This window comes from Maniola jurtina, chromosome W, assembly GCF_905333055.1.
Source record: "Maniola jurtina chromosome W, ilManJurt1.1, whole genome shotgun sequence".
In the NCBI taxonomy this organism is placed as follows: domain Eukaryota; kingdom Metazoa; phylum Arthropoda; class Insecta; order Lepidoptera; family Nymphalidae; genus Maniola; species Maniola jurtina.
This window is the reverse complement of record NC_060057.1, coordinates 4,907,485-4,935,398: the sequence shown is the minus strand read 5'-3', so window position 1 is coordinate 4,935,398 and position 27,914 is coordinate 4,907,485. Positions and strand designations below refer to the sequence as shown.

At 40.3% G+C, this 27,914-nt stretch overlaps 1 protein-coding gene across 1 annotated transcript; it reads right to left on the bottom strand.

Annotated features, from left to right (window-relative positions):
- Window positions 1–1,197: 1,197 nt before the first annotated feature.
- LOC123879831 lies at window positions 1,198–22,282 on the bottom strand. The gene is made up of 8 exons (XM_045927724.1): window positions 22,045–22,282; window positions 6,636–6,877; window positions 5,372–5,506; window positions 4,755–4,869; window positions 2,689–2,813; window positions 2,203–2,320; window positions 1,802–1,921; window positions 1,198–1,491 (listed from the first exon to the last, which is right to left on the bottom strand). Exons 1-8 carry the CDS (start codon window positions 22,280–22,282, stop codon window positions 1,328–1,330), a joined length of 1,257 nt encoding a protein of 418 aa, XP_045783680.1. The 3' UTR covers window positions 1,198–1,327.
- Window positions 22,283–27,914: the final 5,632 nt, after the last annotated feature.

The following is a 27,914-nucleotide window of genomic DNA, read 5'->3' as shown; positions in this document are numbered from 1 at the left end:
ACTAATGGGTGTTCCACAAGGCTCTATCTTAGGTCCCTTCATGTTTTTGGTATATATAAACGATTTACCATACGATATAGTACAATATCGCAATCATTTTGGACGAAATCGTCCAAAATGATTGCGATATTGTACTATTTGCTGATGATACGTCTTTGATTTTTAAAGTCGATAGAAATTATAATAATTTTGACGATGTAAATAGAACCATATCGCAGGTTACTCATTGGTTTACTGTTAATAATTTGCTTTTAAATGCAAAGAAAACTAAGTGTGTCGAATTCGCATTGCCCAATACTAAGACGGCAAATGATTTTAATTTAATGGTAAATAATGATATGTTGAAAGTAGAAGAAACTACCGTGTTCCTAGGGATAACTTTAGATGCAAAGCTTCAATGGAACGCCCATATATCAACACTTGCTGGTAAACTCAGCTCTGCTGCTTACGCTGTTAGAAAGATTCGACAGATAACTGATGTGGAAACTGCAAAAATTGTATATTTTGCCTATTTTCACAGTATTATGTCTTACGGAATCTTACTATGGGGTAAAGCGGCAGATATTGGAAAAATTTTCGTATTACAAAAAAGGGCAATACGCGCAATCTATAATTTAAAACCGCGCGATTCCCTACGAGAGAAATTTAAGGAAATAGGTATTCTTACAGTAGCTTCTCAATATATTTACGCTAATATAATTTTTGTACGACAAAACATTCATAGTTACAAAAAAATCGGTGATTTCCACGACCGGCAAACTAGAAACCGTAATAGGCTCGCATATCCTACGCTCCGCCTCAGGAAAGTGGGAAAATCGTTTGTGGGAATGAGTGTAATATTTTATAATAAAATTCCACAATCAATTTTAGACTTGCCTTTACACAAGTTTAAAAAATCTATTAAAAGTATGCTCCTGAAAAAAGCTTATTATACAATCGAAGATTATGTAAATGACAAAAAAGCTTGGATTTGATTCGCTCCAGCAATATACGGCGCTGCAATTGCTTGTATACAGTATGGCATATTATTGTAAATTGTACATTTGAAAAGAGCAACCGCCGAGTTTCTTGCTGGTTCTTCTCGGTAGGAACAGCATTCCGAACCAGTGGTAGATTATTTTGACGATTCAAAAGCACTTGTAAAAGTTTAATTGAATAAAAATAATTTGAATTTGAATTTGAATTTGAATCATTAAGGTGCTAAACGACTTACGGCGTTTGACTGTACAATATTTCCTGCCAGCTACTGTACTAATTTAGGAACTCTGTTTGAAGATTACAAACCATAGTCGATTTTATTCACTATAGCCGCCGGTTTTTCGCCATGCTAGGCCCCTAGGTCCATGTCAAAGCAGGGCCTGGGATGGGTGTGAGGTGAGTGCGGCGCGTGAGTGGACCCCAGTAGTAGGGGCAGGCTTTCCCCTAAACCTCCTAGACCTCCTAACCCGCCTAGGCCGAGCGACATGCCGCCTTCTGACATTAGTGATGAACCTGGTGAGAAAAAATAAACATTAAAAAAAATCTACAATATTACCTATAGGTACAAACAGCGATAAAGCTAGGTTTGCACTACCAGTGTAAGCGACTATGGACGGGTGCAAATCTAACTTTGTCGACCCTACATAATTTATACGGTTTGGAAATTTTTTAGTTGTCTTAGAAAAGCAGGGAGATTTATGTGCAGCATGGCGGCACAGGATTGGTTCACTGCCTCCGCTACGGCCATACTGAGTCCAAAGTGTGACGTGGGAGACGCACAGAGCATGGGGTCCCCTGAAATATTCAATGATGGTGATCTTACCAGGCGCATGTGAGGAGAGATCTATGTGCAGCATGGCGGCACAGGATTGGTCCGCCGCCTCCGCCACGGCCGCACTGAGCCCGAGGTGTGACGTGGGAGACGAACAGAGCATGGGGTCCCCTGAAATATTCAATAGTTTAATTTACTAATTTTAGACGTTCAAAAAATGGTAACTACTTACTTTCAATGAAATATTTGATTTTGACCTTGACTAAAAATAACTTTTTCGCCACCCAAAAATAATATTTGAAGTAATTAACTCTTTACAGAATTTAATAGTGAGTACGTATACCTACATTTTCCGTAACAGTAAAATTTTTGACCAACAAAAATACAGCAATTAATTATTAAAATGTGTGTGTAACGTATGTGTGTGTGCGTGTGTGGTGCAAAAGACGTACCTGACGTGACAGGGTTATGTGAATCGTCATCCATAAGGTCTTCTATCTGCGCGAGGTTGAGCACCGCGTCGTTGTCATCGCTGCCTAGCATCCCTGGGGTCGGTGATAACCTCATTTGCTGCAAAAACATAATATTTTTAGAATCAAAGAGTTTTTTATTTTTAAACAATATATTTTTACTGCTTTTTATCGCATTCAAGTCATCATCAAAATGACACTACGGAAAAGAACCAGCAAGAAACTCGTTGGCTGCTCTTTTCTAAAAATTGAACGAAATACATGAAAAAAGTCCTGACTAATTAACTGATCCATCAAACCCTTGGATATAGAAAGCTGAAATTTCATACAGAGTTTTATATTGTAGATAAAGGGTACACACCAGGATTATTTGGTTTTAACTGCCGATATTTTCGTACCGAGGCTCCTCTTATGATTATAGACTAGGACATAATAGACAAAAGCGTGTTACTTATTATGTGGACTTACCTTAATGTCTTTGTGGGTGAAGAGATGGTCGGTGACGGGTTCGAGGCAGAGGTCGGGCTCCAAACAGCCCAAGGACAGGCCCTCTTCCCGGCTGAGTGGCGAACACGAACCTAGTTTTAGACCATCTGTAAAAAAAAACTGCTATTGTAATATTATAAATGCGGAAGTGTGTGTGTCTGTCTGTCTGCTAGCTTTTTACAACTCAACGACGAAGTTTTTACGACGAAGTTTTACCGATTTTGATGGGCAGAGTTAGCTCACATCCCTATTCTATTGCAAATCTCGGAAAATCACCCAAGTAGCACATTAGCGATGAATTACGTTATTAGCAAGCTACATTACAGGCTATTGCTTTTATGCAGATGTACTAAAGGATAGAATGAGTCTTTAGGCTGTACTAAGGAAAGATTATACACTATTGAACAGCATAGCTGACTAATGACTTTATAATGGCGAAAAATTATACTAAAGTCATTTAAGTAGAATTTTAAAATGATCTTGTCCAGCTATTGGCTGCATATGATACTACTAGCTGATCTAGAAGGCCAAAGCTTGTTAACGACTGGTTAATACGACAAATTCACCACTCTTGTAATGCGGCGGGCTGCATTGAAGCATCCACTGGTTTTAAATTGGTGTACACTAATTCAATTATAATTCTACTTCAACGAGCTTGTTAATGGCTGATTAAAAGTGCATATGTAATCTCTAAAAATGCCGTGAGTTGTAAATTGGAGTAGCTGTACTCCTTTCTAATTACAATGCATAGAGTATAGCTGGCAGCCAACATAATGCTATAAGCTAGTAAATAGACTTTGGTAACACCACTGCACATTAAAAAACTTTTTAAAAGCATTTATGGAGAATTTGTGCTGGTTAACAAATGGACACCATTTTAGCAGTGCAAAAACGATTTGTTAATAAAAAATATCCAAACACATAGATATATCAAAATGATTTATCTCATATATTTCGGGGTTCTTGATAGCTTTTAATTCAAACTATATATTTTCCACTTATTTCCTAATAGAATACAATGAGTTAGAAAGCTAATCGTTTGAGTGATAAATTTATTTAGTATTTGTATACAATTTATCTTGAGAAATATTTTCGTTAACGCGATATTATTTAGATGGCGCATGAAATATTTGATGTAATTATCTATACACATTTACAGTAAAATGGTACTCGCAACTCAATTTACTTACAATGACACTCAAAACCTAACTGTGAAAAAATATTATGATCTTATAAATAAGTAATGTCCGCCATGCATACTCTAAACAAAAAAGAAATGTAGCTGTCACATATTACACAATTTATATATAAAAAACTTTTTTTTTTTTTTTTTGGTTATTTACATCTTAATAAAAGCTATTACGAAGCGTCAAAACATCTAAAAGCTGTTGAAGAGAGTTAAAGTAGCTGAATCTTATGCTGCAATCTGTTGTATACCTGTATAAGCTATTGTACAGGCCCTGTTCAGCTATTTCAATGATTATGCTGCCGTTAACCAGCCACTGTAATGCTCGGAGCTGGTTAATTTGGGGCCCAAATTAGCATTATAAGGTCTGGGTAGCTAGCTACACAGGCCTTATGCAGGAAACTAAAACAGCCTTAAGTAGTCACAAATTCTATAATCAAGTCACTGTGCGGCTGTCATGTGCTACTTGGGCAAGAGTTCTCTCGGGATTTCCAAATACTAAATCCACGCGGACAAAGTCGCGGATACCAGCTAGTATTTAATAAAAAACGGTCAAGTGCGAGTCAGACTCGCACACAAACGGTTCCGTGCCATAGTAAAAAAATAATTTTTTAATTTATGTAAGCAAAAATTCACGGTTTTCGTATTTTTTCCTTTACTTGTGCTATAAAACCTACCAACCTACTCGCTGCTAAATTTCATAAGTCTAGATCAACGGAAAGTATCTTCAAAGCTAGAATGAATAGGCATCTTTTTGGCAGGCGCACTCCAACCTAGACATCATCGCTTTTTTAGGCATGATTGTTGTCAAGCGCAAGCCTGTCACTAAGTATCACATAACGTAATATTCTTCTCTACTAACCAAGTGCATCCAAAGCCTGTAGCGCCTCACCGGACGGCGTGTCCCTCAATAAGTCTGGCGGGGGATCCCCCAGCTCCATCAGTGATGCGGGCTCCGATTTCGGCAGCACCACCTCCTGGAATAAAAGGAGAAACTACCTTAAGAAACTGCTGAACATACCATGTTTCTAGCCTCAACATACCTTCGAGGCAAGAGTGAATCCTGAACAGAGAGTTTTTTGAAGTGAAGCTTAAGAAACTGACGCTTGAAATCGAGACACAAAAGCATAGAAACTATCTTTTTGTCTAAGGTCGTGTGATGGTTATTATACTAGTGTAAATTAAAAATTTATAACACCCCTGACAAGCGAAGGTTACAGTAATTAGAAAAGAGCTGATAACTTTCAAACGGCTGAACCGATTTTCTTGGATTATAGCTAAGAACACTCTCAATCAAGCCACCTTTCAAAAAAAAAACTAAATTAAAATCGGTTCATTAGTTTAGGAGATACGATGCCACAGACAGATACACAGATACATAGATACACAGATACACACGTCAAACTTATAACACCTCTCTTTTTGGGTCGGGGGTTAAAAATAAATATTAAAAAGGAGTAAATATAAATAAACATTTACCGGTAGAGATTTGGGGGGTTCAGAGAAGTTCTCTGACGGGGTTGTTTCCACCCCCGAGTCGGAGTGGTGCGACGGTGACGACCAGCCATCTGAAGACACGGGTAGACCGTGCAATCGCGCTAGCCTTTCTAATTCCTGGAAACAATTTTTTTTTATTTTTATTCACTATAGGTAAGCGCTACCAGGATTAGCATTGTAGAGTCAGTTTTTTTTTTTAAATTTAAGCGTAGCTCCTCAAAAGACTTTGGGATTGGGATAAAAATCAAGTTTCAGGTGTCTGGTGATATAGGCGGAATAAAATAGTGTCTTTTCTAAAATGATCAAGAAATATGTAAGAAATAAGAATCCTTGCGGACGAATTGTGCACAAAAACACGAAGATTTTTCTAGATCTTCAGTTCGTAACTTGGTTTAGAATTAATTTCAACTACGACGTAAATATGATGGTTTTTAGGGTAAAAGGAAAAACGGAACCCTTATAGGATCACTTTGTATTCTGTCAAGAAAACCTATAGGGTACTTCCCGTTGATCTAGAATCATGAAATTTGGCGGATAGGTAGGTCTTATAGCACAAGTAACGAACTAACACCGAAAACCGTGAATTGTGTTTACATCATTTTTAAAAAAAATTGTTAAAATTTTCAGTAGTAAAATAACTATATCAAGTGGGGTATCATATAAAAGGGATACCTGTTCATCCTAAAACAGATTTTTATTTATTTTTATGCATAATAGTTTTTGATTTATCGTGCAAAATGTCGGTAAAAATACCCGAGTACGGAACCCTCGGTGCGCGAGTCCGACTCGCACTTGGCCGGTTTTTTTGTACTGACCTGTATCCTTAAGGTTAGTTTTCGATTGTGTAGTTCTATTTGCTTCCTCCTCTGCCCGCTGTGCTTGAGTCTGTTGACCTCGTCCCTGAGGCACTTGATATAGTCCATACTACTTTTGAGGATGGTACCCATATTGGTACAACCTCATACAATCTATCAGCTTTCTTCATTAACTGATCTACCATTACGTTTTTTATTAATTATTGGATGTATGTCAACGTACCAAGTGGTCAGAAACGTAGGGCTTGACCCTACGTTTCTACGTCCTGTCTGGTGATATAAGCAGAAAACAATTGTCTTTTCTTAGGGTCAAGAAATATATCAGAAATAAGACTCTATGTGCACGAAAACACGAAGATTTTGCTAGACCTTCATTTCGTAACCTGGCTTAGAAGTAATTTAAATATTATGATGGATTTTTTTCTGCTAACCTGTATCCTTAAGGTTAGTTTCCTATTGTGTAGTTCTATCTGCTTCCTTCTCTGCTCGCTGTGCTTGAGTCTGTTGACCTCGTCCCTGAGGCACTTGATATAGTCCACGCTACTCTTGAGGATGGTGCCCTTGTTCGGCCGCACGTCCCTTATGACGTCATAGAAAGGGTCGTTGGTCTTGGGCAGGAGGGTACCGAGCTCTTTTATTCGATCGTTGATGTTGAATCGGCGTCGACGTTCAACTGGAAATAAAAAGTGGCTGTAACATACGGATGGGCAGACAGACAGACAGACAGACATGACGAAGGGTTCCGTTTTTTGCCATTTGGCTACGGAACCCTAAAAAGCGATGAAATTAATTCTATAAAATCTATGTAGTCTTGAAGTAATTCGCCTGCAATAAAGTTCTTTAGGGATTGATTTTTGGAAGAATACGTCGTACATGCAGCAAAGATCTGAGTTACCATAGTGGTCTAATGGCCAAAGGTATGATTGCATAGATATCTACTTTTTTATTACAAAATGGTTTGCGCTTGATGACAATCATGCCCTATGGAAAACAACGATGAGGTCAAAAAATAGCAACGTCGCATCGGAAGGATGTTCCAAACCATAGCGATACAAACACGTTTCATGCAAGTACGTCAACCACATAAGAATACAAACTCTTGCTCTTTTCCACTCTTCTGTGATTGATTGTCACTTAGAACCGAAACCCAATGCGATCACGGAACGGTATAAGTTTGGCCAGAGATGTCAAATGCCGGGTGAATCGGTAAATAGCTATGTGGCTGAATTAAAGAAGCTGTCCTTATATTGTAATTATGGGGAAAGCTTAACAGAGCAAATAAGAGATAAATTCATTGCGGGGCTAAGTAATGAGAAAATTAAACAAAAGTTGCTCAATGAAAGTGAAGTTTCGTTGGAGAGAGCATACAACATTGCTGTGCAGATGGAGAAAACTGACCAAGACTTGGAAGTGATGACAACCAAGGTGCACAAGATAGGAGTGGCAGGAAAGGATCAACAAGGACAACAGAATGATACCCGAGGTCATCCGAGGCATGTTAGAAGTGATAACCAGTACAATAAGTTGTGCAAGTGCTGTGGAAAGGGGAAGCATACAAAGGAGTTTTGTTGGTTTAAGGATAGGAAGTGCAGAATTTGTGGAAAATTAGGACATTTAATGGCAGTTTGTAGACTTAAAAGGGGTAAAAAGCCTTGTAATTATATAGAAAACTAGTTTTTGCTCGGTGCGCGAGCTGCTAAAGCAGCTCACGTGACGTGGTAAGGTTAACTTTATTATATAAAACCAAATTGATTTATTAAGATACATAATTCACCCCGAAAAACCCCATAAAATGACAGGCATTTCTATTTTTTGTAGAAAATGTAAGTCCGCCATCTTGGATTTGAAAATAAATGTCATTATCAAAATCAGCACCCTGAAAAACCCTGAAAACGATATCCATATTATTTTTTGTAAATTAGGATAATAATTTAGTAGAGTGCGTGGGTGCGCGGACCACTAAAGTGGTCCGCGAGCATGCAGAGTTTGTTTCACCGAGTAGACCTTCGGATCCTGATCATCTTTTGCCATCAAACCACTCTTCCATCTTTTATAGCCTCCGAGATAGACACCGACGAAATTTGTACGGCGGCCATCTTGTTTTTCCAAAAAATTCCACTTTTTCTATCAATCGTTTACTACTTTCTTCAAAGATTGTGAGTTTCAACGAAATCGGTTGGAAAACAAAAGAGTTGCAAAAATCACGTCGGTCGCCATCTTGTTTTTCTGAAATGTCATAATTTTTCCCTACTTGCTTCCACCAGCCAAACACATCTGTCCTACATTATCGTATCGTTTTCCGTCTCTTTCTAGGAGAATGAGACATTCAATATTCGCCATACATTTTCTATGGGGAAAAAAAATCCGCCATTTTGAATTTTTTTTCTATTCATCGAGTAGACCTTCGGACCCTGATCATCTCTTGCCAAGAAACCACACTTCCATCTTTTATACCCTCCGAGCTGGACACCAGCAAAATTTGTATGGCGGCCATCTTTTCTTCGCCATTTTGAATTTTTTTTCAGCTTTTTGGCAATTGGATGACGTCGTGAATGACATTTGCTCGAGCACCCCCTACCTATCTTCAATACCTTAAGCGGGCCCTTCACCCGTCTCCGATATCCTCAATTATCAGCTCTCTCCATAATTTTGGCTTACTAAGTTTTTGTTTTCTATATAACACCATCAGTGAAAAAAAAAATTTTCATACAAAATTTTACAGGAGTTTCTTAGTTGAAAATCTCGAAAATCTCCCCAAAAGTGGCAACACTGGTTGCATATCTCCATATTGCCAGCCGAGATACACAATCGATTCGTACATATTGACTTTCCAAAATGTTGCCAACTGCCTCAAAAACGTGATCAAAATTTCGAAAAATTCAAAAAATTACAAAATGGCCGCCAACTCGTTTTGCAGAAATAAATTACATCGTTGTACAACTTTCCCATTAACTACAGGATATACCGCTCCCGTCATCGTTTCAATCTTTCATCTCGCTCGCACCCACGCGAAATGATCGTCCCTGAAAAAAGACAATGTCGAAAATCACTTTTGCTTCGATAAATTCCAGTGTTGCCAGTCCTCGGCGACGAAAATACCTAAATGTCATTTGCACGAGCAAAACACGTAATCGCTCATACTCGAATTTTGCTAAAAGTGCGTATTTCGATTTTTTATAATTTCCCGAAAATCTTGAAATTTCCCCAAAAAATGGGGTAATTTTTTTCCTTCAATCTATACCTCGAAACTATACGTACAATCGCTTCATAGAAGCCGAATTGCTCCGATGTTGCCAACTTTGAGATATTTAACTTTTAAAATTGCGTTTTTTCGTACCTCTAACATAATGGCCGCCACAACAGCCGCCATCTTGAATTTTTAAAAACCACTCCCATTCCGTCAAAATTCAGGATAATCGTAGACAAAACCAAAAAAAAATTATTAGTTTCAATTTCCCGTTTTGGATCTGTGGCGCCGCGGTTCGGGGTCGAAAAATCGAAATTTTCAAAACGCTACGGCTCGGCCGCCATCTTGTTTTTCCAATTTTTTCCACATTTCCCATTAATCGTTTACTATTTTTTTCAAAGATTGCAAAATTCAACGAAATCGGTTGGAAAACAACGGAGCTGCAAAAATCACCTCGGCCGCCATCTTGTTTTTCCGAAATGTCATAATTTTTCCCCAGAGGGTTCCCGAAACCGAACACAACTCCCCCACATCATTATATCATTTTCCGTCTCCTTCTAGGAGAACAATTATGTCAATGAGTGAGTGAGTCAGTCAGTGGTAATCGAGCTATATATAGTATAACTAGTGTTTTGCTCGGTGCGCGAGCTGCTAAAGCAGCTCGCGTGACGTGGTTATGTTAATTTTTTTGTATTAAACCGAATTTATTTATTGAGATAGACAATCCACCCCGAAAAACCCATGAAACGACACCCATGTAAATTTTTTCTTAAAAAGTGCATGTCCACCACCTTGGATCTAAAAATGAATGTCATTATCAAAATCAGCACCCTGGAAAACCCTGAAAACGATATCCATATTATTTTTTGTAAATTAGGATAATAATTTAGTAGGGTGCGTGGGTGCGCGGACCACTAAAGTGGTCCGCGAGCATGCAGAGTTTGTTTCACCGAGTAGACCTTCGGACCCTGATCATCTTTTGCCAAGAAACCACTCGTCCATCTTTTATAGCCTCCGAGATAGACACCGACGAAATTTGTACGGCGGCCATCTTGTTTTTCCAAAATTTTCCACTTTTTCTATTAATCGCTTGCTACATTCTTTAAAGATTGCGAGTTTCAACGAAATCGGTTGGAAAACAAAAGAGTTGCAAAAATCACGTCGGACGCCATCTTGTTTTTCTGAAATGTCATAATTATTCCCTACTCGCCTCCCCCACCCGAACACATCTCCCCTACATTATCGTATCGTTTTCCGTCTCTTTCTAGGAGAATGAGACATTCAATATTCGCCATACAAAATGTATGGGAAAATAAATTCCGCCATTTTAAATTTTTTTTCTATTCATCGAGTAGACCTTTGGATCCTGATCCTCATTTGCCAATAAACCGCACCTCCATCTTTTATACCCTCCGAGCTGGACGCCGGCGAAATTTGTATGGCGGCCATCTTTTCTTCGCCATTTTGAATTTTTTTTCAGCTTTTTGGCAATTGGATGATGTCATGAATGACATTTGGTCGAGCACCCCCCACCTATCTTCAATACCTTGAGCGGACCCTTCACCCGTCTCCGACATCCTCGATCATCAGCTATTTCCAAATTTTTCCTCGATTTTTTTTTTGTTTTCTATACGAAACCATCAGTGAAAAAAAAAATTCATACAAAATTTTACAGGAGGAGTTTTTGGGGAAAATCTCGAAAATCTCCCCAAATGTGGCAACACTGTTTACATATTTCGATACTGCTGGTCGAGTCACACAATCGATTGATACATGTCGACTTTCCAAAATGTTGCCAACTGCCTCAAAAACGTGATCAAAATTTCGGAAAATTTAAGGAAAATACAAAATGGCCACCAACTCTTTTTGCAGAAGCAAATTAGATAATTTTACAACTTTCCCATTAACTAAAGGATATACCGCTCCCGATACCGTTTCAATCTCTCATCTCGCTCGCACCCACGCGAACCTATCGTCCCTGAAAAAAGACCATGTCGAAAATCACTTTTTCTTTGATGAATTCCAGTGTTGCCAGTCTCCGGCGACAAAAATACCCAAATGTCATTTGTACAAGCAAAACACATAATCGCTCATACTCGGATTTTGCACAAAGTCCTTATTTCGATTTTTTACAATTTCCCGAAAATCTTGAAATTTCCCTAAAAATGGGGTAATTTTTTCCCACCGATCTATACCTCGAGTCTATACGTACAACCGCTTCATAGAAACCAAAACGGTCCGACGTCGTCGACTGGGAGAAATTTTAATTTTAAAATTGCGATTTTTCGTACCTCTAACTTAACGGCCGCCATGACAGCCGCCATCTTGAATTTTTAAAAACCACTCCTGTTTTGTCAAAATACAGGATGATCGTGGGCGAAACACGAAAAAATAATTATCCTCGACTTCTCCGTCTTGGATCAGTGGCGCCGCGGTTAGGGATCGAAAAATGAAAATTTTGAAAACTCTCCAGCTCGGCCGCCATCTTGTTTTTTCAATTTTTTCGACATTTCCCATTAATCGTTTACTATTTTCTTCAAAGATTGCAAAATTCAACGAAATCGGTTGGAAAACAACGGAGCTGCAAAAATCACGTCGGCCGCCATCTTGTTTTTCCGAAAAGTCATAATTTTTCCCCAGAGGGTTCCCGAATCCAAACATATCTTCCCTACATCACTATATCATTTTCCTTCTCTTTCTAGGAGAACAATTATGTCAATGAGTGAGTCAGTGAGTGGTAATCGAGCTATATATAGTATAAAACTAGTATTTTGCTCGGTGCGCGAGCTGCTAAAGCAGCTCGCGTGACGTGGTTAGGTTTATGAGTTGCATTAAACCGATTTTTTTATTAAGATACACAAATTACCCCGAAAACCCCATAAAACGACACTTATATCAATTTTTTTCTTAAAAAGTGCACGCCCGCCATCTTGGATTTAAAAATAAATGTCGTTATCAAAATCAGCACCCTGGAAAACTCTGAAAACAACATCCATATCATTTTTTGTAAAAACGGGGTAGTTGAGGTTAATAAAGTAGGGTGCGTGGGTGCGCGGACCACTAAAGTGGTCCGCGAGCATGCAGAGTTTGTTTCACCGAGTAGACCTTCGGACCCTGATCATCTTTTGCCAAGAAACCACTCTTCCATCTTTTATAGCCTCCGAGATAGACACCGACGAAATTTGTACGGCGGCCATCTTGTTTTTCCAAAATTTTCCACTTTTTCTATTAATCGTTTACTACATTCTTCAAAGATTGCGAGTTTCAACGAAATCGGTTGGAAAACAAAAGAGTCGCAAAAATCATACAGGCCGCCATCTTGTTTTTCTGAAATGTCATAATTTTTGCCCTACTCGCCTCCCCCACCCTAACACATCTCCCCTACATTATTGTATCGTTTTCCGTCTCTTTCTAGGAGAATGAGACATTCAATATTCGCCATACAAAATGTATGTAAAAATAAATTCCGCCATTTTGAATTTTTTTTCTATTAATCGAGTAGACCTTCGGACCCTGATCATCTCTTGCCAAGAAACCACACTTCCATCTTTTATACCCTCCGAGCTGGACGCCGGCAAAATTTGTATGGCGGCCATCTTTTTTTCGCCATTTTGAATTTTTTTTCAGCTTTTTGGCAATTGGATGACGTCATAAATGACATTTGGTCGAGCACCCCCCACCTATCTTCAATACCTTGAGCGGACCCATCACCCGTCTCCGACATCCTCGATCATCAGCTATTTCCAAATTTTTCCTCGATTTTTTTTTTGTTTTCTATACGAAACCATCAGTGGGAAAAAAAATTTCATACAAAATTTTACAGGAGGAGTTTTTGGGGAGAATCTCGAAAATCTCCCCAAATGTGGCAACACTGTTTACATATTTCGATACTGCTGGTTGAGTCACACAATCGATTTATACATGTCGACTTTCCAAAATGTTGCCAACTGCCTCAAAAACGTGATCAAAATTTCGAAAAATTAAAAAAAATACAAAATGGCCGCCAACTCGTTTCACAGAAAGATTTTACACGGTTTCATAATTTTCCTATTAACTACAGGATATACCGCGCCCGATGACGTTTCAATCTTTCCTCTCGCTCGCACCCACGCGAAAGGGGATACCGTGAAAAAGACCGTGTCGAAAATCACTTTTACTTTGATAAATTCCAGTGTTGCCAGCCTCCGGCAGTAAAAATACCCAAATGTCATTTGTACGAGCAAAACACGTAATCGCTCATACTTGAGTTTTGCTAAAAGTGCGTGTTTCGATTTTTTACAATTTCCCGAAAATCTTGAAATTTCCCTAAAAATGGGGTAATTTTTTCCCACCGATCTATACCTCGAATCTATACGTACAACCGCTTCATAGAAGTCGAATCGCTCCGATGTTGCCAACTTTGAGATATATAACTTTTAAAATTGCATTTTTTCGTACCTCGAACAAAACGGCCGCCATGACAGCCGCCATCTTGAATTTTTTAAAACCACTCCCGTTCTGTCAAAATACAGGATAAACGTGGGCGAAACACGAAAAAATAGTTATCCTCGACTACCCCGTCTTGGATCTGTGGCGCCGCGGTTCGGGGTCGAAAATTCAAAATTTTCAAAACGCTACGGTTCGGCCGCCATCTTGTTTTTCCAATTTTTTTCACATTTTCTATTAACCGTTTACTACTTTCTTCAAAGATTGCAAAATTCAACGAAATCGGTTGGAAAACAACGGAGCTGCAAAAATCACGTCGGCCGCCATCTTGTTTTTCCGAAATGTCATAATTTTTCCCCAGAGGGTTCCCGAAACCGAACACAACTCCCCTACATCATTATATCATTTTCCGTCTCTTTCTAGGAGAACAATTATGTCAATGAGTCAGTCAGTGAGTGGTAATCGAGCTATATATAGTATAATAACTAGTGTTTTGCTCGGTGCGCGAGCTGCTAAAGCAGCTCGCGTGACGTAGTTAGGTTTATAAGTTGTATTAAACCGATTTTTTTAATTAAGATACACAAATTACCCCGAAAACCCCATAAAACGACACCTATATCAATTTTTTTTTTAAAGTGCACGCCCGCCATCTTGGATTTCAAAATAAATGACGTTATCAAAATGAGCACCCTGGAAAACTCTGAAAACGACATCCATATCATTTTTTGTAAAAACGGGGTAGTTGAGGTTAATAAAGTAGGGTGCGTGGGTGCGCGGACCACTAAAGTGGTCCGCGAGCATGCAGAGTTTGTTCCACCGAGTAGACTTTCGGACCCTGATCATCTTTTGCCACGAAACCACTCTTCCATCTTTTATAGCCTCCGAGATAGACACCGACGAAATTTGTATGGCGGCCATCTTGTTTTTTCAAAATTTTCCACTTTTTCTATTAATCGTTTACTACATTCTTCAAAGATTGCGAGTTTCAACGAAATCGGTTGGAAAACAAAAGAGTTGCAAAAATCACGTCGGTCGCCATCTTGTTTTTCTGAAATGTCATAATTTTTCCCTACTCGCCTCCCCCCCCCGAACACATCTTGTTTCGTCCGCGGTTCGCGGAGCTCCCCAGAAACCCCAAAATTCCTAATCAATCGCTGTATAGTGAGTAGGGCATGCAGGTACCTCGTGCAGTGCTCTTCGTTGCCGGCGAATATCGGGCCCGATTCTTCTTGCTTCTTGCTTGATGCACTTTAGTGTGTTTAGTGGGTGTGGTGGAATGTGGTATTGAACTCTAACCGAAATTAAATTAACAATTATGCCGAGAGAAGGCGGCGAGTCGCGGCCGCTCCAACCGAAAACCGATGAATGAATTTGACAGTGACACTGTCACCTGTCAGACGACAAACGACAGCTGGAGTTGCCGCTTAAAGAATAATTACCAAACATTCCCCCGCCCAAGCAGTCTTCAACTGCTTCCGAAAACCTTATAAAAACTAACAACTATTTAAACCTAAACCAAACCGAAAATAAACCTAATTAAAGCTAATCTAAGGGCAAACGAGACAACTTGGAGATTGCCCGTTTCAAAACTGTACCCTGCGCTACCCGTACATCTGCGAGCCTGACCACGCCGTCCTTCCCAGGATACAACGCTACTATCCGACCGCGGCGCCATTGAAGAGGTGGCGCATTGTCCTCTTTTAGTAAAACTAAATCCCCAACTTTAGGTGGGACAGCTGGGTCAGTCCACTTCAATCGCTGTTGTAGGGTGTGAAGATATTCCAAATGCCACCGATGCCAAATTCTTTGAGATAGTTGCTGTAGCAACTGAAAGCGAGATAATTTATACGTCTTTTCATCCTGAAAGGGGTACTCTGGAAGCGCTGTTAGCGGTTGTCCGATAAGAAAATGACCTGGGGTCAGAACCTCTAGGTCATTTGGGTCCGAAGACAGAGGGCACAAAGGCCGTGAGTTCAAGACTGCTTCGATTTTGCAGAAAACCGTACTAAGTTCCTCGAAGGTCAAAGTTGTTTCCCCAATAGTACGTTTTAAATGCGTCTTGGCCGACTTTACGGCCGCCTCAAATAAACCGCCCCACGACGGGCACGCGGGAGGGTCGAAGATCCAGGTTATACCGCGCCGAGCTAAATCATGACCGATTAGTGATCGATTTTGTTCCAAAAATTGGAAAACTTCCTTTAAATATCTGTCACTGCTCTTATAATTTGACCCACAATCTGACCTAATGATCGCTGGAAAACCGCGTCGCGAGGTCATGCGAGAGAGACAGGCGATGAAGGCCTCCGAAGACAAATCCGAAACTAATTCTAAATGGACGGACTTAGTGGCCAGGCATACAAATACGCACAAATAGGCCTTGGTGACCCTTGAATTCCGCAACTTATGAGACTTTACATAAAATGGACCTGCGAAGTCGGTTCCCACGCCTTGAAAGGGTCTAGCCGCTAAAACGCGGTCTTTAGGCAGATCTCCCATCAAGGGTTGGGTTGTGAGTCCCTTTAATTTGTAGCACGAAATGCATTTGAATGTGATTTTTCTTACCGCTCTTCTGGCCGAGAGAATCCAATAGTCCCGTTGTAATATGGCTAAAAGAGCGTTTGGGCCTACATGTGAATTTTTCAAATGCGAATCCGAAATTAACAGATCAATAAAATGTCCCGATTTAGGAAGCAACAATGGATGTCTGGCTTCATAAGGTAAGTCCGAATGTTGAAGGCGTCCTCCAACACGAAGGAGTCCGTCCGAGTCAATGAAGGGGTTGAGACGTCTCAAATGCCCCTTCAAGGTTTGGCCTTTCCGAACTTTCTCAATCTCTGCACCGAAACTATCCCTCTGCACTAGAGAGATCCACATTAGCAACGCGTCCTTCCTATCCCGTGTTGTTAAATAAGGCGTAGTATTCCGATTATTCTTCCAACGGCAATTAAAAATGAATCTCCGAATCCACGCGGTAACCGAAATAAGCCGATCTAAGGAGCTATAACGCTCCACGAGGAAACCGAAATCTGGGAGTGGTTCTGAATTTGTAGCAACCGAACACCGAATCCCAGGTAAATCCGCAGGTGATACCTGATTAGCCTTTGATGCAGGCCAAACCGATTCCGAATAAGTTAGCCATCGCGGACCCCACCACAATGGATGAGATACCAGACCCGAAGCTGTTAGGCCCCGTGAAGCACAGTCGGCAGGGTTCAATTCGCCCGGAATATGTCGCCACGTGATTGGTACTGTAGAATTTTGTATCTGTGAAACTCGATTAGCCTCAAATACTTGAAGAGTATGAGGTGAAGTTTTAAGCCAAGCTAAAACTATAGAACTATCAGTCCAACCGAATACCTCGTGAACATCGATGGTCCTTTGCAAACAAAGGCAAACATGATGCAGAAGCTTAAGTAGAAGCACGGCTCCGCACAACTCCAATTTAGGAATCGTCAGACGTGTTCTGATTGGGGCGACCTTACTTTTGGCCATTACTAAATGAACCGAAACATTATCTGTGTCATCCACGGCGCGTAAATATACAACAGCTGCGTAACCAGCCTCCGAGGCATCTGAAAAACCGTGCATAGTAATATTTTTTACCGCTGGTGGGAGCATACATCGCGAAATCCGAACATCTTTAATCCGAGCGAGGTCAATTTTAAAATGAATCCAATCTCGTTCTAAATCCCCAGTAATAGGTTCATCCCAAGAAAAACCCGAAAGCCACAGACGTTGCAAAAAACATTTAGCCCGAAATAAAACAGGGGTGATCCACCCGCTTGGATCATACATGCGAGCAATGGTCGACAGTATTTTCCGTTTAGTAACCGAATGTCCATGAGTTAAATCCGTCCGAAAAGAAAAAACATCCTCTACAGGATTGTATTGTACCCCCAAAACCGAAGTTAAACTTTGCATGTCTGGGTTATCAAACAGATGAGGCACCTGTTGATGATCGTCAGGCAAGTCCCGAAGTAAAACAGGATCGTTCGAGATCCATTTCCGTAATTCATATCCTCCTGATTGCATGAGCCGAATTAACTCTTGTTGCAGTTCAAGAGCTTCCGATTGTGAGCGGCATCCCGACAGAATATCATCGACATAAATGTCGTTCTCTAAAACCGAAGCCGCCCGAGGATACCGATCACGTTCCCGATCAGCCAACTCTAAAAGCGTCCGAATCGCAATGTAAGGACTAGATTTTAACCCGTATGTGTTGGTTCCAAGTTCATAGGTAAGAAGGGGCTCATCTGGAGACTCTCTCCAAAATATGAGCTGGTACCTTCTGTCCAATTTATCAATAAGCGTCTGCCGAAACATCATCCTAATATCCGTCACAAAGACAACTTGATGGCGTCTGAAGTTCATCAAAAGCTCCGAAATATCCCTTTGTAATTTAGGGCCCGAATGTAAACACTGGTTTAAAGAAACCCCCGAATTTGTGACGCAACTACCGTCAAAAACAACGCGTACTTTCGCATTTTCGTCCGAATCCTTAAAAACCGCATGATGTGGTATAACAAAATATTCTTGTCCGCCTTTAAAATCAAAATCCGAAACCGACATGTGACCGAGATCCAAATATTCACGCATAAAATTAATATACTTCTCTCGTAAGACCGAATTTTTCATAAGTTTCCGTTCCAAAGCCAAAAATCTTTTTTTCGCAATAGTTTTCGAGTCACCTAACAAGGGTCACCCAAGGTAACCACCCAGTACTATCAAACTCTATACAGTCAACAATACCAAGAAAATGAAACCGAATCAGAAGCAAATGTCAATGAAGACCCAGTACCACTGTTTATGGAAAGCGAGATAGAGCTATCGATTAGTAAATTAAAGCAAGACAAGAGTCCAGGGCCAGATGGTATCAGCAACGAGTGTATTATCGCTGGAAAGGACATTCTTGTGAAACCACTTACGAAACTCTTTAACATGATTCTCAAGACAAAAAAGCTACCATGGCAATGGGCATATTCGGAAATAACACTTATTTATAAGAAAGGTGACCCGAAGCAAATATGTAACTATAGACCTATCAGTCTTACATCATGTCTATACAAGGTATTCTCTACCTCGTTGCTACGGCGCATCACAAAAGCTATAGATGAAAGCCAAGGAATAGAACAGGCAGGCTTCATTCAGGGTTTTTCAACAATCGACCATATACATACATTAAAGAATATAATAGAGAAGTACAAGGAATATGGAAAACCCTTATATATCGGATATATTGACTATTCCAAAGCTTTTGACTCTATATCACACAAGGATATCTGGAGAGCTCTGGCTGAACAAGGTGTCAATAAAGGATACATAGACATCATAAAAGAACTCTACCGGAAAAGCACGTCCAGTATACGTTTAGACAGAGTTGGTAAACCATTTAGATTGGAACGAGGTGTCAGACAGGGTGACCCGCTTTCTTCGAAGCTGTTTATTGCTGTACTGGAAAGCATATTTAGAGAATTAAGCTGGGAGAGCACCGGAATAAAAATACATGGCAAATATCTATCACACCTCAGATTTGCGGATGATATTGTGCTGCTCTCCGAAACTGCGGATGATCTACAGAATATGCTGATAGCACTCAATTCACAAAGTGTTAAAGTGGGACTCCGAATAAACCGTGAAAAAACAAAAGTGATGACCAACTCAGAAAGAAAATGCATACAGATAGAGAAGGTCGAAATAGAGTATGTCGACGAGTACATATATCTTGGACAACTTATTTCTCTCGAAAACTCCTCCATCGATAGAGAGATCGAAAGACGTGTCACAAATACGTGGAAGAAATATTGGAGTATGAAGGAGATTTTCAAGGGAAACCTTCCAACAAAAATTAAAACTAAAGCTTTAGAGACTTGTTTACTTCCATGTCTTACTTACGCATGCCAGTCTTGGCCTCTCTCCATCAAAACGATTAAAAAAATAAGAACATGTCAGAGAGGATTAGAGCGAAGCTTAGTTGGTTTAAAACTGAAGGACCGTGTGAAATGCTCTGAAATAAGGCGACAAACTAGAGCAAGAGATGCCATCAAACAAATTCTAAGACTTAAATGGAGATGGGCAGGCCATATTCAAAGGTGCCAGGATGAAAAGTGGACGAAAACCGTGACTAACTGGTATCCTTTGAATTGGAAACGAAGGCCTGGAAGGCCAATAAAAAGATGGGATGATGACATCGCAAAAATTGCGGGAAGGACATGGAGTACTTTAGCTAGAGATAGATGCACATGGAAAGAAATGGAGGAGGCTTACACCGCTACAGGCGGTCCTTACATGTAAAAATAAAGAGCAAGCATGTTTATTAATAGAAATAAATGTAAATATCATAGGATTAACTAGGTTTAGAAAAATAAATGTAAGAAAAAAATAATACTTTTTAAACATAGTTATAATAGTTTTATAGAGTTAAGAAATAATTAATGTAAGGAATCAAATAAAGCTTTTATTATTATTATTATTATTTAACAAGGGTCTGTTAGGTAAAAATGGCAACTTCGTGACAAACCGACCATTTTCCAACCGATACGTATTATCTTTATAAAACTGTTCACACTCTAGATCAAGTGGAGCAGACCGAGAGGATGTTTCTGGAGGTTCCTCAACCTTCCAGAATCTTTGAAGAGTGTCCGAAACCGAAATACCGACGACTTCCGAATCATCAATCAACTCAGATTGTTTAGTGAGTTCTACAGGACCAAGTAGAACATAACCGAAAATAGTGCTATAAGCCGTAAGACCGATAGAATTTAAAATTATTTTATCTCCTCCCATAAGAGATCCTAAAACATCCGAACCGAGCAGCAGTTCCACTGGCGATGACTGGTGGAAGTGGGGATCTGCTAAACTTAAGCCGGTGGCTAGGTCTTTCACCGAATCATCCAAGGTCACCGTAGGTAATTTTCCTATAACCTTTTGCATACACAAAACAGGAGTAGTAATTTTAGGAAATCTTTTATTTATCGGAGAAAATGTCACCGAAGACCGACCGATTATAGTTGAGGTTGTTTCAATACCTCCAACACCCATGATCCGTTCGCTGCACGGATCTAAACATATGCCCAACCTGCCCACTAAATCTGTACTAATTAAAGACCCCTGAGATCCACTGTCAAGTAAGGCTCTGGTCGAAACCCCCATTTCCGAATTTATTTCTGAATTAAAATAGACTTTGACTATAACAGTGGGTAAGAGTACAGTTAGTAAAGGGCAAGTGGGCGCCGAATCCTAGCGTCTGGTAGGTGAATAGAGGAGAGCACGATCGTCATCTCGCCTACCACTCTCATTCCGCTCGTCAGAACGCCCGTACCGAGGCTTATCACTACGATTTACATTAGGTGGGTCATCTCGCTGCTCCTCACGTCGTCGTGGAGGAGATGAGGTACGTTGAACGGGTGAAAGATCGCGAGGTGACTTGACCCTTCCGACGTTAGATTGCTGCCGAAAGCCCCCGCCCGTGCGAGGGGCTGACCGCTCGGCCGAGCTCCGATTATTATTATTATGTCGCTGTTGCACCCCCGACCGATTAAAACATAGCATCGGGTGATGCTTAGTGCTTCCACAGCTGCAATGAAGCTCCCGGCGGCAATCGCGGTAGCTGTGGTTCCCCAGACAGTGGAAACATAGACGTTCCTTGTCAACAAAATCTTTCCGTGCAAAAGGCGACATGGATTTAAACTCCGGACAAATTGTTAAGCTCGAATGTTTTGAATCCCCACAGCATATACACGGCTGCTTTACTTCAGCAGCGGCATAATGAACCGATCTGCGAGCGGGCTTCGCTTGCCTCGAATTATTATAGTCATACTGATTTGTTGATTCCAAATTCGCGCACTCGATTAAGCGGCATTCCGTTTCTAAAAATTCAACTAAGTCCGAATATTTAGGTATGGTATCCGATTCGCAACCAAATTTTTGTTCAAAACGAGATTTAAGTGACGCTGGTAATTTTGATAGACATATGTGTAAAAGTATAAACGACCATTCCGAAACAGGAAAACCGAGACGCTCTAATTGATTAACCGCCATAATCAGTGGATTTAAAAATTGTGACCGAAGACCGCTAAGCCGACCCGAAATAGTAGGTAATTTTAAAATTTGGTCAACGTGTACGTCACCTAAACGCCGAGTGTTCTGATACCGTTTCATTAAAAGATCACGGGCAATACTATATCCTTCATCCGCAATCTTGAGGTGTTGGACCAATCCACGGGGTTCACCGGATAAACACGACATCAAGTATGCCAGTTTCTGTGCCGGTGACAAATCTGAACGTTTATCGACCAGACTATCAAATAGATTGTTAAACCCCACCCATTGGTCCATCTCCCCAGCAAAGGACGGAAGCCGAAGGGCTGGCAAACGTGACAGCAGCGCGTCCAGATCGGCGACCTCCGATCTAGCATTTACCGTAGAACTGCTAGAATTCGCAGGAGCCTCTTCTAACTTAATCGACATTAGTCTATCAAAAGCTTCTAAAGCACGTGCATAATCTGCGCGGGCTCCCAGAACTATTTCCCTCTCAGCTGGAACACCCTCATCCACCAACTCAAGGATGCGCTGATATGAGTTTTCCAAATTCATGAACTCCGAATTCACAGTCAGAAGTCGTACTGATAAGCGCCTTGAATGGTCAGGCCTATCTATAAGGTCCGCGCTGTCCAACAACCATTGTAGCTTAACCCTAAACTGGGACCAATTCGCTCTGACAGACATCTTTAATGCATAAAAGAATCCAAGAAAAACCGAAAATCCGTAAAATACCGAAATAATTAAAAAATTACCGAAATAATAAAATACCGAAATAATGAAATACGTAAAACACCGAAATAATTAAAACATAACCGAATTAATAAAATACCACATTCAAATCATTTACGATTTCCAAAAATCACCAAGAACCCATGTGTCGGCCTCAACAAAATCAGTACGTGAGTAGCCGCCTTACAATATAGGTACGTGAGGTGCCACCTTAACGTGTCTTCGTAACCAACCCGCGATAATTTTATTTTTACCGAGAGGTAGGTAGATAGAAAAACTTTTGAAACTCGTATTATAACCAAAAAATATCGTGTTTTAATCACGAAAAAGACCGAAAACCACGCTCTGCTACCAAATGTTTCGTCCGCGGTTCGCGGAGCTCCCCAGAAACCCCAAAATTCCTAATCAATCGCTGTATAGTGAGTAGGGCATGCAGGTACCTCGTGCAGTGCTCTTCGTTGCCGGCGAATATCGGGCCCGATTCTTCTTGCTTCTTGCTTGATGCACTTTAGTGTGTTTAGTGGGTGTGGTGGAATGTGGTATTGAACTCTAACCGAAATTAAATTAACAATTATGCCGAGAGAAGGCGGCGAGTCGCGGCCGCTCCAACCGAAAACCGATGAATGAATTTGACAGTGACACTGTCACCTGTCAGACGACAAACGACAGCTGGAGTTGCCGCTTAAAGAATAATTACCAAACACATCTCCCCTACATTATCGTATCGTTTTCCGTCTCTTTCTAGGAGAATGAGACATTCAATATTCGCCATACAAAATGTATGGGAAAAAAATTCCGCCATTTTGATTTTTTTTTTCTATTCATCGAGTAGACCTTCGGACCCTGATCATCTCTTGCCAAGAAACCACACTTCCATCTTTTATACCCTCCGAGCTGGACACCGGCGAAATTTGTATGGCGGCCATCTTTTCTTCGCCATTTTGAATTTTTTTTCAGCTTTTTGGCAATTGGATGACGTCATAAATGACATTTGGTCGAGCACCCCCCACCTATCTTCAATACCTTGAGCGGACCCTTCACCCGTCTCCGACATCCTCGATCATCAGCTATTTCCAAATTTTTCCTCGATTTTTTTTTTGTTTTCTATACGAAACCATCAGTGAAAAAAAATATTTTCATACAAAATTTTACAGGAGGAGTTTTTGGGGAGAATCTCGAAAATCTCCCCAAATGTGGCAACACTGTTTACATATTTCGATACTGCTGGTTGAGTCACACAATCGATTGATACATGTCGACTTTCCAAAATGTTGCCAACTGCCTCAAAAACGTGATCAAAATTTCGGAAAATTTGAAGAAAATACAAAATGGCCACCAACTCTTTTTGCAGAAGCAAATTAGGTAATTTTAAAAACTTTCCTATTAACTACAGGATATACCGCTCCCGATGACGTTTCAATCTCTCCTCTCGCTCGCACCCACGCGAAATGATCGTCCCTGAAAAAAGACCATGTCGAAAATCACTTTTTCTTTGATAAATTCCAGTGTTGCCAGTCTTCGGCGACAAAAATACCCAAATGTCATTTGTACGAGCAAAACACGTAATCGCTCATACTCGGATTTTGCTAAAAGTGCGTATTTCGATTTTTTATAATTTCCCGAAAATCTTGAAATTTCCCGAAAAATGGGGTAATTTTTTCCCACCGATCTATACCTCGAGTCCATACGTACAATCGCTTCATAGGAACTGAATCACTCCGATGTTGCCAACTTTGAGATATTTAACTTTTAAAATTGCGTTTTTTCGTACCTCGAACAAAACGGCCGCCATGACAGCCGCCATCTTGAATTTTGAAAAACCACTCTCGTTCTGTCAAAATACAGGATAGTCGGGGGCGAAACCAGAAAAAATAATTATCCACGACTACCCCGTTTGGGATCTGTGGCGCCGCGGTTCGGGGTCGAAAAATGAAAATTTTGAAAACGCTCCGGCTCGGCCGCCATCTTGTTTTCCCAATTTTTTCCCCATTTTCTGTTAACCGTTTACAACTTTCTTCAAAGTTTGCAAAACTCAACGAAATCGGTTGGAATACAAAAAAGCTGCAAAAATCACCTCGGCCGCCATCTTGTTTTTCTGAAATGTCATAATTTTTCCCCAGAGGGTTCCCGAAACCGAACACAACTCTCCTACATCACTATATCATTTTCCTTCTCTTTCTAGGAGAACAATTATGTCAATGAGTCAGTGAGTGAGTGAGTGGTAATCGAGCTATATATAGTATAACTAGTGTTTTGCTCGGTGCGCGAGCTGCTAAAGCAGCTCGCGTGACGTGGTTAGGTTGATAAGTATTAAAACGAATTTATTTATTAAGATACACAATTCACCACAAAAACCCACAAAACGACATCCATATCAATTTTTTCTTAAAAAGTGCATGTCCGCCATCTTGGATTTCAAAATAAATGTCGTTATCAAAATCAGCACCCTGGAAAACTCTGAAAACGACATTCATATCTTTTTTGTAAAAACGGGGTAGTTGAGGTTAATAAAGTAGGGTGCGTGCGTGCGCGGACCACTAAAGTGGTCCGCGAGCATGCAGAGTTTGTTCCACCGAGTAGACCTTCGGACCCTGATCATCTTTTGCCAAGAAACCACTCTTCCATCTTTTATAGCCTCCGAGATAGACACCGACGAAATTTGTACGGCGGCCATCTTGTTTTTCCAAAATTTTCCACTTTTTCTATTAATCGTTTAGTACATTCTTCAAAGATTGCGAGTTTCAACGAAATCGGTTGGAAAACAAAAGAGTTGCAAAAATCACGTCGGTCGCCATCTTGTTTTTCTGAAATTTCATAATTTTCCCCTACTCATATCGCGCATCCGAACATATCTCCCATACATCAATGTATCGTTTTCCGTCTCTTTCTAGGAGAATGAGACATTCATAATCGCCATACAAAATGTATGGAAAAATAAATTTCGCCATTTTGAATTTTTTTTCTATTCATCGAGTAGACCTTGGGATCCTGATTCTCTTTTGCCACGAAACCACACCTTCATCTTTTATACCCTCCGAGCTGGACACCGGCGAAATTTGTATGGCGGCCATCTTTTCTTCGCCATTTTGAAATTTTTTTCAGCTTTTTGGCAATTGGATGATGTCATGAATGACATTTGCTCGAGCACCCCCCACCTATCCTCAATACCTTAAGCGGGCCCTCCACCCGTCTCCGATATCCTCAATCATCAGCTCTCTCCATAATTTTGGCTTACTAAGTTTTTGTTTTCTATACGACACCATCAGTGAAAAAAAAATTTTTCATACAAAATTTTACAGGAGTTTCTTAGTTGAAAATCTCGAAAATCTCCCCAAAAGTGGCAACACCGGTTGCATATCTTCATACTGCCAGCCGAGATACACAATCGATTCATACATTCTGACTTTCCAAAATGTTGCCAACTGCCTCAAAAACGTGATCAAAATTTCGAAAAGTAAAGAAAAATACAAAATGGCCGCCAACTCGTTTCACAGAAAGATTTTACACGGTTTCATAATTTTCCTATTAACTACAGGATATACCGCTTCCGATGACGTTTCAATCTTTCCTCTCGCTCGCACCCACGCGAAAGGGGATACCGTGAAAAAGACCGTGTCGAAAATCACTTTTACTTTGATAAATTCCAGTGTTGCCAGTCTCCGGCGACAAAAATACCCAAATGTCATTTGTACGAGCAAAACACATAATCGCTCATACTCGTATTTTGCGAAAAGTCCGTATTTCGATTTTTTACAATTTCCCGAAAATCTTGAAATTTCCCTAAAAATGGGGTAATTTTTTCCCACCGATCTATACCCCGAGCCTACACGTACAATCGCTTCATAGAAGCCGAATCACTCCGATGTTGCCAACTTTGAGATATTTAACTTTTAAAATTGCGTTTTTTCGTACCTCTAACATAATGGCCGCCACGACAGCCGCCATCTTGAATTTTTAAAAATCACTCCCATTTTGTCAAAATAGAGGATAATCGTCGGCGAAACCAAAAAAAAAATATTATCCTCGATTACCCCGTCTCGGATCTGTGGCGCCGCGGTTCGGGGTCGAAAAATCAAAATTTTCAAAACGCTGCGGCTCGGCCGCCATCTTGTTTTTCCAATTTTTTCTACATTTTCTATTAACCGTTTACTACTTTCTTTAAAGATTGCAAAACTCAACGAAATCGGTTGGAAAACAACGGAGCTGCAAAAATCACCTCGGCCGCCATCTTGTTTTTCTGAAATGTCATAATTTTTCCCCAGAGGGTTCCCCAAACCGAACACAATTCCCCTACATCATTATATCATTTTCCGTCTCTTTCTAGGAGAACAATTATGTCAATGAGTCAGTCAGTGAGTCAGTGGTAATCGAGCTATATATAGTATAACTAGTGTTTTGCTCGGTGCGCGAGCTGCTAAAGCAGCTCGCGTGACGTGGTTATGTTGACTTTATTATATTTAACCAAATTTATTTATTAAGATACACAATTCACCACAAAAACACATAAAACCCACACCCATATCAATTTTTTCTTAAAAAGTGCATGTCCACCAGCTTGGATCTAAAAATGAATGTCATTATCAAAATCAGCACCCTGGAAAACTCTGAAAACGACATCCATATCATTTTTTGTAAAAACGGGGTAGTTGAGGTTAATAAAGTAGGGTGCGTGGGTGCGCGGACCACTAAAGTGGTCCGCGAGCATGTAGAGTTTGTTTCACTGAGTAGACCTCCGGATCCTGATCATATTTTGCCAAGAAACCACTCTTCCATCTTTTATAGCCTCCGAGATAGACACCGACGAAATTTGTACGGCGGCCATCTTGTTTTTCCAAAATTTTCCACTTTTTCTATTAATCATTTACTACTTTCTTCAAAGATTGCGAGTTTGAACGAAATCGGTTGGAAAACAAAAGAGTTGCAAAAATCATATAGGCCGCCATCTTGTTTTTCTGAAATGTCATAATTTTTCCCTACTCATATCGCGCACCAAAACATATCTCCCGAATATCATTGTATCGTTTTCTCTCTCTTTCTACGAGAATGAGACATTCAATATTCGCCATACAAAATGTATGGGAAAATAAATTCCGCCATTTTGAATTTTTTTTCTATTCATCGAGTAGACCTTTGGATCCTGATCCTCTTTTGCCAAGAAACCGCACCTCCATCTTTTATACCCTCCGAGCTGGACGCCGGCGAAATTTGTATGGCGGCCATCTTTTCTTCGCCATTTTGAATTTTTTTTCAGCTTTTTGGCAATTGGATGATGTCATGAATGACATTTGGTGGAGCACCCCCCACCTATCTTCAATACCTTGAGCGGACC

Bases quoted from the DNA above. Each gene is read 5' to 3' on its own strand.
- LOC123879831 (XM_045927724.1), bottom strand. From the start codon at position 22,282: ATGTCGATTAAGTTAGAAGAGGCTCCTGCGAATTCTAGCAGTTCTACG. The intron at 4,870-5,371 runs GTAAATGTTTAT...CTTTTATTCCAG, and splicing joins AACCCCCCAAATCTCTACCG to GAGGTGGTGCTGCCGAAATC. The intron at 1,492-1,801 runs GTAAGATCACCA...TTTTCTCACCAG, and splicing joins TCTCTCCTCACATGCGCCTG to GTTCATCACTAATGTCAGAA.